This window comes from Capsicum annuum, chromosome 4 (genome assembly GCF_002878395.1).
Source record: "Capsicum annuum cultivar UCD-10X-F1 chromosome 4, UCD10Xv1.1, whole genome shotgun sequence".
Classification (NCBI taxonomy): Eukaryota; Viridiplantae; Streptophyta; class Magnoliopsida; order Solanales; family Solanaceae; genus Capsicum; species Capsicum annuum.
Window position 1 is genome coordinate 218,961,020 of NC_061114.1, and position 10,035 is coordinate 218,971,054.

At 32.8% G+C, this 10,035-nt stretch overlaps 2 protein-coding genes across 2 annotated transcripts; one reads left to right on the top strand and one right to left on the bottom strand.

Annotated features, from left to right (window-relative positions):
* The first annotated feature begins 2,483 nt into the window (after positions 1–2,483).
* LOC107867302 lies at positions 2,484–3,758 on the top strand. The gene is made up of 2 exons (XM_016713468.2): positions 2,484–2,644; positions 2,760–3,758. The coding sequence occupies exon 2, from the start codon at positions 2,831–2,833 to the stop codon at positions 3,239–3,241; it is 411 nt and encodes a 136-aa protein (XP_016568954.2). The 5' UTR covers positions 2,484–2,644; positions 2,760–2,830; the 3' UTR covers positions 3,242–3,758.
* Positions 3,759–4,035: 277 nt separating this feature from the next.
* Positions 4,036–9,689, bottom strand: LOC107867303 (ergosterol biosynthetic protein 28). Its single transcript, XM_016713469.2, has 3 exons — positions 9,421–9,689; positions 5,769–5,975; positions 4,036–4,406 (listed from the first exon to the last, which is right to left on the bottom strand). Exons 1-3 carry the CDS (start codon positions 9,533–9,535, stop codon positions 4,339–4,341), a joined length of 390 nt encoding a protein of 129 aa, XP_016568955.1. The 5' UTR covers positions 9,536–9,689; the 3' UTR covers positions 4,036–4,338.
* Between the last annotated feature and the right edge of the window lie 346 nt (positions 9,690–10,035).

A 10,035-nucleotide genomic window follows, 5' to 3' on the forward strand; every position in this document is an offset into this window, starting at 1 on the left:
TTACATATACATTATTTTTTGCATAGCGTTTGTTTTGATGTATTAAAGATAATATATATTTATATAATTTTTATAAAAAGATGCTTTTTACTGAATTATCCTTCCTTCAACCTTCCTTGTACAATCTATTTTTAAGGTGTACAAGCAACAAAACTCGAACAAATTCCTATTTCAAAGTGAAAATTACAAGAAATAAGAATGAAAATTACTAGAAATAAGAATGTAAATACTAAAACAATTATCCTAAATACTTTGAACTTTATGATTAATCATACTTGGTATTAACATTTCAAAGTTTTTAAAGCAAGCAAGTTGCAGTTAAATGTCCAAGACTATCATCCAACATATATAAGAACAAATTTGAGGACTTTAATACAATGTAAACTTATTGCGGTAACTATGTAGAGAATTTCTTCTCGGATGAACCCTTTTTGTTGTATCTCATATAAGTTCATCAAATAACACCCTCTTTTCCATGATAGAGTACAAAAATAGAGAGAGCATTTTTTGAATATGGTGGGAAAGGAATAGGGGATGTGATATAGTGGGAAAAGGAGAAAAAATAATTTAAGAGGTAGTAATGTCATTTAATAAATTAATACATGTATTGAAAATCTTGCATTATTAATGCATAAAAAATGGTATGTATTATTAATACACATCTCAATACACAATAGAATGTACAATTAGTATAAGTATTAACTATGCATAGTTAAAAATATGATACCAAACATGATACTACTAATGCACAAAAACTAATACATATATTAAACTTTTAATACACTCTACCAAACGACCCCTAAGAGTAAACATATTTGGGGCCATTGGCAGCGTGGCAGGTGATCCAGTTCATAATTTCACATGGATTAAAAGGTTCTCATACCAATAATTTATTTAGGGAAAAAGACACTCTATATCACTTTTTAAAACAAATAGTTGAAGTTTGAAAACTTTTTAAAAAGTGATCAGTCAGATATACTATTTCCGTTTTATAGTCATTTTTTAATTTGGGTCATTTTGGCCTACATAATTCATATACAGTCCATATACAATACTGATACAGTATGTATATAATACTGATACAATATTCAACTTGGACAATTCGGTCCTTTTAAAAATATTTTAATTTTTTTTTGCTATAAATGTTTTAACTGATCAAATATTCTACTTTTTTTTAATTGTTTAGAAATAATATATAAATTATATAAAAATGATATAATTGTTAAATAGAATATGTATCTATGTAAGATATATGTATAGAAATTGTATAGTTCTATCAAATATGTATATTTAAAAAATATATAGAAAGTGTATGAAAATTATATAATTATTGTATAAAACGTGTAAAAAAAAAAAGTACAGTTATTGTATAAATTGTGAATCATAACTGTATAATTTTCATATAAAATATTTATATGTATGAGATTTGTATAGAAACTGTATAGAAGGTGTGTAGAAACGGTATAGAACAAACCAGTAAATTGAAATGGCTAGAAAGTGAAATTTAAATTTTGTGATCATTTTCATGAAAATAATTTAATTTGAAGTGTTATTTCTGTTCTTTCCCCAATAATTTACACTTATAAAAAGCCCCTGCCTTGCTTGTAGTTCCCAGCCCAGAACCCACTTGTGCCCCTGGCTTATCTCATGCATCAACAATTAGATTATAACTGTTCAAATCTAATGAAGGTCTCATATTGGTTTTGCAACAGTTACTAAAAGTCATTCTATTTTGTTGTATGATGGCAATGTTTAAATTAATTTGTGCGCTTTTCAATAATTCCATCGGATATTTGATACCTTACTAAAAATATAACGGAAAAGGACTTAAAATGCCCTTCAATTATGTGAAATAATACAAAAATATCTTTCGTCTATCTATTGGGCCGAAAATCTCCTTCATGTCTACCTATATATTAGAATATTTATACCATATATTTTTATGTAGCATATAAGAGAAAGAGTTGAAAGCATGAATTATCTTTTCCACTTTTAATTTGAAGATTGAAAATAAGGTGAATTGGTAATTAGTTATAACATTAAATTAAGAATTATAATTATCTTTTTTGATTTTTTTAAATGGCTATATATGTAAAAAAAAGAATATTTTTGTAATATTGAAAAAGTATTATTATTTATGTAATTAAATTTTAAGGATGGTTATTCCATGTAATTTGCCTAAATAAAAGGGTAAAATAGGCCAATAGATAGACGAAAAGGATATTTTAAGCCTAATAGATAGGTGAGAAGTTATTTTAAGTCCAATAGATAGACGAAAAAAGATGTTTTAGGTCCAATAGGAAGATGGAGGATATTTTTACACCATTTTATATAGTTGAAGCGCTTTTAGGCACTTTTCCAAAAATATAAATATGTAAACTATTGCTATGATTCATAATTAGGCTCTAAACTACTGTTATTTATGAAATTTTGTATTAAATAAATGTAATATATAGGTCAATTGATGTTTGACTCCAGTGGTGAGCCTCTCATTAAATTCCCTCTACCGACACATCCGAACAACTTTAAAATAACCAACACCAATGCACCACATGTACCTCTAAGTTAAACAAATAAAGTGGGGGAGCCTTTTCTTCTCACACCTCATCTCCAGTACTTGACACTCATCTTCTTTACTCCACTGGTAAGTTTCTTTACCATACCTTTTTTTTTTTTTAGTAACACTATTTTATTACTTATAAGATATTTTTTTTGGTTAATGGTCAATATTTATTTTTATTATGTGATTCTTCACACAGATAGTATTTCAACTCCAAGTAGGTATAACATGAAGGAATAGCGCTATAGCAGTACTGTGAGTATACTGAACATGTTGAAGCAATCATCAAGTAGGAATTTGAGGATAAAAGGGTTCAAATTAAAGCATGTTTTTCAAGTATTTGCACTGTTTCTGATCTGTTTATGGTTGATTTACCAAGTAAAACAATCTTACAGCAAGAGTAAAGTGGAGAGTTTGGGAGAAAAATCAGTGAAGGGACAACAAGATTTGCAAAAAGTTGTGAAGTTAGGGAGAAAAGATCTGAATCCCTTGTTGTTGGATGAGTTAGCTGCTGAGTTTCAAAGACCCCCTGATGAAGATCTTGAACAGGAAGAGTTGGATGAGGTGAAAAATCATGAGAATGGTGGAGATGATGATAGTGATGGAGTTGGAGAACATGAGCAATTGGAAGATATTATAGATGAAGATGATAAAGATGCAACAAGAAGAGATGCAGTTTGACAAAAAACTATATAGTATTATTCTTAATTAGTAGATAAATAATATGAATAGGGTGTTGAATAGCTGCTATTTAGTATTGTCATTTTTGCGGCTTCAAGTACCGGAAACAGCTTCTTGAAGAAATGCAGGTAAGACTGCATATAACTGATTCTTGTAATCCAACTCTTCCCTGGATTTTGCGCGTAGTGGGAGCTTTAGTGCCCAGGCTGCCCTTTCTTTTAGTATTGTGATTTTGGAAAGCCAAAATTCTAAAAGAACCCATTATTTGATTAGAGAAGAATGTTTTTGCTGGAGCACTTTAGGATTTCAACAGGTGACTGGAAGTTAATTGTCAAGTTAGTTAGCTGCTGAAATATAGAGATGCAAGGATTGCTTATATGTAGTAGTAATTGTAATTGTGTTTTTCATGCTAATAGTATATTACTAGTGTCATTACGATTTATAGTGAAGGTGTAATTCTGTGGAATGGTAGTTTTCCAGATTTAATATTATCATTCAAGCAGCATATTATCAGAAATAGACAGATAATTGCTCTTAATTTCTGTGTATTTCAACCCAAAATCATGCTTTCTGCACTCTAAATGTGACTCATTCAGTTTGATGAAGCAAATTAGCTACTACTGCCAGTCACACTCAGTTGCTCCTACTAATTTATATAATGGTGGTTTTGGCAAAAACAAAATGGCCAAATTTGCACATCCGTTACTGTTTGACAACTACAAAATAAAGCCGAAAATAACCAAAAAGAAAAAGTTACACGAAAATAAGGATCCGCATGGCTTTTAAAATAGTAGTAGAAAACAAAAACCGTGGGGCATTCCATGTTTAAGAAAATATTTGAAAAATTCCAATGAACAAGTTTGAGATAGACAATCCTTCCTATTGCTTAAAAAGACAGACAAAGAAAAGCTGGCACTAAGACATTACACTAAGAAATTGGGGACTAAGAAGTTCCAGGAGGGATTTTTCCAGAGCTCAACCATGAAACTATGATTTCCCACCTGAAACTTCGAGCCATACATTGCAGTAGCAGAAGCATAGTTTGAAAGGAGCGACATTCCATAAATCTGCTTCAAGCCACTGCTGTGGATTCACTTCTATGGACTCTTAGTTTTGACCTGTTGGTGTGCATTCCACTGCAACAACATCCAAACTATAGATGTGCCTGAGGAAAATGGAACTCTTTAGACAGTCAAGTGGTGCTTGATCTGGGAGTAAAATTACTGCGAAGAATGATAAGTATGTCCTGATGCAGAAAGACAATGCCACTAATGCAGCTGTATTTTTGAAAATGGAACTAGGGATGGCAATGGTGCGGTGCGGTGCGAGTTTTTACTAAACCCGCAAGTTTTAAAACCGCACCGCATCACATTTAAACCCACATAAACCCGCCCCACATTCATACCCGCGGATAACCGCACCGCACTGCCCCATGTTTTTATTTTTTCCCTTTTTTTTGAAAAATTTGTAACTCCATTGAAAATCATAATATTTTTAAATCTACAACTAGAAAATAATAACTAATTTCTATTATATCACTTTTCACTAAAAAATTGTCAAAAAGTATAACTTGTACAAGTAATGATCAAATATCATATTTTTATTCAAATGAATAGAGATGTTAAAAAAGCTACTATAAAATTATTTATTTGTAGTGTTATGCATGTAATTTTAAGTATCATAAAATTTAAGTAAAGAACACATATAATTTTAGGTATATTCACGAGAACAATACTAACTTTTAGTTTTTTTATTAATTCAAACCCGCATATACCCGCAACCCACACCACACCATTTAAAAAAAGAATTACTTTAACCCGCACCGCACCGCCCCATTGCCATCCCTAAATGGAACTCTTTAGACAGTCAAGTGGTGCTTGATCTGGGAGTAAAATTACTGCAAAGAACGATAAGTATGTGCTGATGCAGAAAGACAATGCCACTAATGCAGCTGTATTTTTTTAGCTACCACAGATCATTAGAACTTCCATTTATAGTTAAACCACAAACATAGGTAAAGATGTTCAGAAGTTGATAACTAATCCAACTCTTTATTAGAAACATGTTAAAGGTTTGCTTAATCATCTCCCTTAAAAGTAACTAACATAGTAAACTGGTCTCAAGCAACCAGCACTGCACCCAAAAGACAGGCTTCAATTCATAAGAGGATCAAGCAGGAGTTCAATTATGGAAATCAAAAAATTTCACAAGGAAGAAACACGGTTGTGACAAAGATTTTTCAGAAAAGTTGCACATTCAGTGACAGGGTACAACTAAATGAACCCGGTCCACATTAGTAGATGCTAAACAGAAACTCTAAATCACATGGTACAAGGTGAATAAAGGACAAACCACAGGTTTATGTCATTTGAAAGCAGTTCTTGCATTTTGGAAGCACTAGTTGCCTAAATCCATATTTACTTCCACTGTTTTAAAAGCAGACCAAATCCAGGGATGAAGGGGAACAAAAGAAAACATTGCAAGATCTAGTAGCGTTCATAAAAAAATACTCTGGGAGGAACAATACCTGCAAATATACCAACAGTAATAAGATTTTTTATTTCCATTGTCTGATAGATCAAGAACTCTGTCAAGAAATGACCGAAGGCATAAAAGAACGATAACAAGGTTGCCAGATACAAAGGCCTGTCGTGAAGGTTAAATGCACAAAGATAGCAAAGAGTGCACGTTAGAAGGGTCCACACTCCAAATGTCCTTCCATGAACTTCTGTCACTGCAACAAGATAAATAAGAAAATAAAAGTTCCCATTAGAAACATAAGAGTTTAGACAAGAGAAGTATGTTGACACAGAAAACTTAACAGCATTCTCAGAATACAAGAAAAAGAAAGAGCTATGTTATTCAATGCATTCGCCATTAAAACCTCCTGATACCGAGCACCACAAAGTGCCGTCATTTGTGAAACTTAAGAGGACATATCTGTTCTGACAAATTCACTGTTATTAAAGTTATTCATGAAGCTGAACCCGAAATGTGTAAGAAAATATGTTACTGATTGCAATACCAGCAACTTGGGGTTCTATTTTCATGACAAGAAGCTATACCTTAACAAGTTGTAACCACTGAATTCCCACATTGCCATCAACATTTGGCCAATTAATTCAGGCCAGATGAGTAGCATAATATGTCACACTTACCGGATGATAAAGCAAACTATTATAGGTGCATCGGGGTCAAGCAAGTAGTGTCAACAGCACTATTGCAATCTATCAAGACGAACAAACTCTCGGATTTAATCAATTCCATCTGGGTTGCAACATAACCCAAATGGGATGCCATGAAAACAAATGCAAGCTGCACAGACATAAAGAGAATCTTTTAAGAAGTCTTTGCGCTGCGATTGTTGGAGAAAGACTTCTCTTAGAAAGGATAAACTATGTGGAGAGCTTGGAGGTAGTGGACATACCCACAGGTTAAGTACAGAATTCTGTTCAATGGCAGCAATTTTACCTTTTTAAATAGACATGCAGATTAGAACTCAAGAGTTAAGAGAGACATCCAGTTTCAAGAAAAGAATTAAGAGAGACATGAAAGAAGTGCTACAAATACTGCAAGAGAATAATACAGTTTCATAGGTTCCAAACATTAGGAGCTAAGGCCAAGCTACAGGAGTTTCTGACAATCACTTCCCTGAACAAATTGTGCTTACACATCAGAATAAGGAACCAAAAATGATTCTTATCCAATTCCCTATTAAAAAAAAATGATTCTTTTCCAGTTATATGTAATCTTTGTGCTCAAATAGAAATAATTAGCCTTCTTTCGGGAAAATCTTACCGTCTTTATTTTTCATTCAAATGGTGGATTGGAAAATCTGAGCACCTGATTATATAACACATTCTCACATCATGAGTTACTGAGTGTAAATCTTTAGGTATGATTGGTTTCCTGTTTCGACTGAACTTTGTCCACGAGTAGGAGTTTGTCTTTTTGAAAACTGCCTAGTTAAATGATAAACGCCACTTTGCAACAGAATATCCATAAATAGGTCTTCATTAGTTTATATTTATTAATTATTATATCTACATGTTAAATTGATTGCTCTAGTAACCAGTAATAAGAAGGTATTTACCAATCACAACTAAAAACGACCTAAAATGCACAAATATTCCATCCTTAGCAAGGATAAGAGCTTGATCCGAGTCTTGAAATTGTTCGCTTTGATAGCATTAACATTCTGATTTATGATCAGTCATTGGTTGGATTTGGGATAATAATTTCTAAAACGACAACACTGAAGTAAACTCTGGTTTTACTTTATGTTGCTCGGACTCTTCATAAATATCAACAGGTGCTTATTGGATTCTCCAAAACTAGTGTATTTTTGGAGAATCCGACACAGGTGTGGCATCAAAAGTGAAGAGTCTGCGCAACTTAAGTTATACTAGCATAAAATATTCAAGTAGAAGAATTCGTTATATAGTCTTTAATCAAGATAAAATGAATTGTGAACTTAGTAATCCCTGCACATACAGAACGAAAATTGAAACTTAAGCTAGTTTAATACATGGACCTGGGTAAGCAACAAATGTGCAATGGATCCACAGATTTCAAACTGGTAAATCCAATCAATTCTATTACCTATAAAGTCATGCTAAAGAAATGAAGTCAAAAGCCAAGTCTTAAGCTCATATGACATGATGTGTGGATCCGTTTACTCATTCTTATCACCATATCAACCCTATGGAGTAGCAAACCAATTTCAACAGTGTCTTGTCCCTTATTCCTTTTCCCAATCAAAATGAAAAGCATCTAGTCTAGGTGCAAATCCAAAGCTTCAACACTCAAACAGCACGTGTCCAAACCCAATGCCTCCTCTTTGAATTTATAATGCATAACAGAATGGAATTTTTTCTTCTAAAAACAAAAATAATATGTATGTGGGTGAGAGAGTGAGGGTGATGTCCAGACCAGCTTAAGTGTAAGGTCACCCCCACTAACACACTGTTAATGTATTGTATTGTATCGTACTCTATTGTTTTAATGAATACAACTTATTGGATATATTTTATTGTTTTCCATCGTTTAATAATGTCACATGTCAACAATTTGAAGGATTAACCTATTTGAAAAGTAGGGTATGAGGTAGAGCTACTATAAAAAGGTAAGGTAAAGGATAAAATAGGATACTAAATAAATACGTAAAGAGAAAATGAAAAAGAACACACCAGTTCAGTCGTTACACAAAATGAGACATCGTTTAACCTAACGATGGATCAACCGATACAGTTCCCATAAAATGGGGTCTGGGGAGGGTAAAGCGTACACAGCCCATGCCACTATCTCTAATGAAGTAGAGAGGCTATTTCCGATTGACCCCCGGCTCATGACAATTAACAGTATACCAAGCAGAGAACATAAAAACAAACAACAAAATATGGTAACACGCCACTAGAAAAGATGGATCAAACGATACGATACAAATAGAATGTATGTAACAACAAAAAAAGACATTGTATTTAAGCTAACAACACAATAGAATACAACAGGTAACAACAACCATCCAAACAAGGTGTAAGACTATGGTAGATGAGCTCACACAGAGTACTATAGCTGGGCTTCAAACTATATCTATACAAAAAATTGCATCTACAACCAGAAACGCAATTAACCTCAATGTACTAACTAACTTAAAATCCTAATCTGTCTCTTTGTGATCCTAAATATCTGTTAAAGTTTTTTTTTTTTTTTTGATAACCGTGGTGTCCGGACCAGCTAACGCACACCTCAACTAATTCCACGGGATACCTCCCACCAGTGACAGTATTAGATAACTCTGTCCACCAAGGCTAGAACACATGAGAAGAAAGCACCTGGTGTTTGTCTCTATTGAGAATTGAACCTGATGCTCAACCCAACTTCATTGAACCATTAGGCTACACCCTTGGGTGCTCAATAGATGCTAAATTAGACATAACTACCACAATTTCCTGTACATAATTATCCTTAGCATTAGAACAAAATCACCAAAAAGTCAATTTTTAGTGTGACAAATCACACAACATAAGGCGAAAGCAAGGGGATTTGATGTAAATACAGATTCAATATCAGATCACGAGAATGTAAAAAAGCCAAAATAAACGCATGTAGCTCATTTTCCAACAACGAAACGCAAAGCACGAAGAGTAATATAAGATAAAAAGTGTGTAGCAAAATACTTGTGGTTTTGGAGAAAACAGCGAGACGAAGAGCCCATATGTCGACGAAACCGAACCATACTGATGCTAGACGAAGAGTACCAACTAGCATTAACCACCATCCTAACAGCTTCATCTCTCTTCCCTTTTCCTCTCAGGCGCGCGCACAGGCACAGCACCTTGTTTCCTCCGCCCCGTTTTGACTTTTGAACTACACTACTTAAAACACTTGGGGCTCGTTTGGTTTTGGTCCCAGTATCTTTTCCGACATTATAGAGTAATTTTAACATGGGTTTATTTATTTTTAATTGGGATAATATTACAAGATAACTAATTTTTTTATAGTGTTATTTTAGTTGGTCATCTTATTAAATCTTATATTAATTAATCACTTATTAAATTAAGATAGAATTAATTATTTTATTTTCATTTTACCTCTATAATTAATAATATACATTAAATGTGAACAATTATAATTGTAATGTTAATTTTTATGTCTAATGAATATCATTAATATAAACAAAGGATAAATAAAATTCATTATTTAATTTATAATTTATTTAATATTGTGTGAAATAGAATGTGCTCAACTAAAATGAAGTGGAAGGAGTATGGATAACAACTTAGAGAAAACTT

What these genes read in the sequence shown, in the direction of transcription:
- LOC107867302 (XM_016713468.2), top strand. Translation starts at nt 2,831, where the DNA reads ATGTTGAAGCAATCATCAAGTAGGAATTTGAGGATAAAAGGGTTCAAA.
- LOC107867303 (XM_016713469.2), bottom strand. Translation starts at nt 9,535, where the DNA reads ATGAAGCTGTTAGGATGGTGGTTAATGCTAGTTGGTACTCTTCGTCTA. An exon ending in TGTTTTCTCCAAAACCACAA is followed by an intron (nt 5,976 to 9,420) that starts GTATTTTGCTAC and finishes ATCTTGTTGCAG; the next exon opens with TGACAGAAGTTCATGGAAGG. An exon ending in TACTGTTGGTATATTTGCAG is followed by an intron (nt 4,407 to 5,768) that starts GTATTGTTCCTC and finishes CATTTTCCTCAG; the next exon opens with GCACATCTATAGTTTGGATG.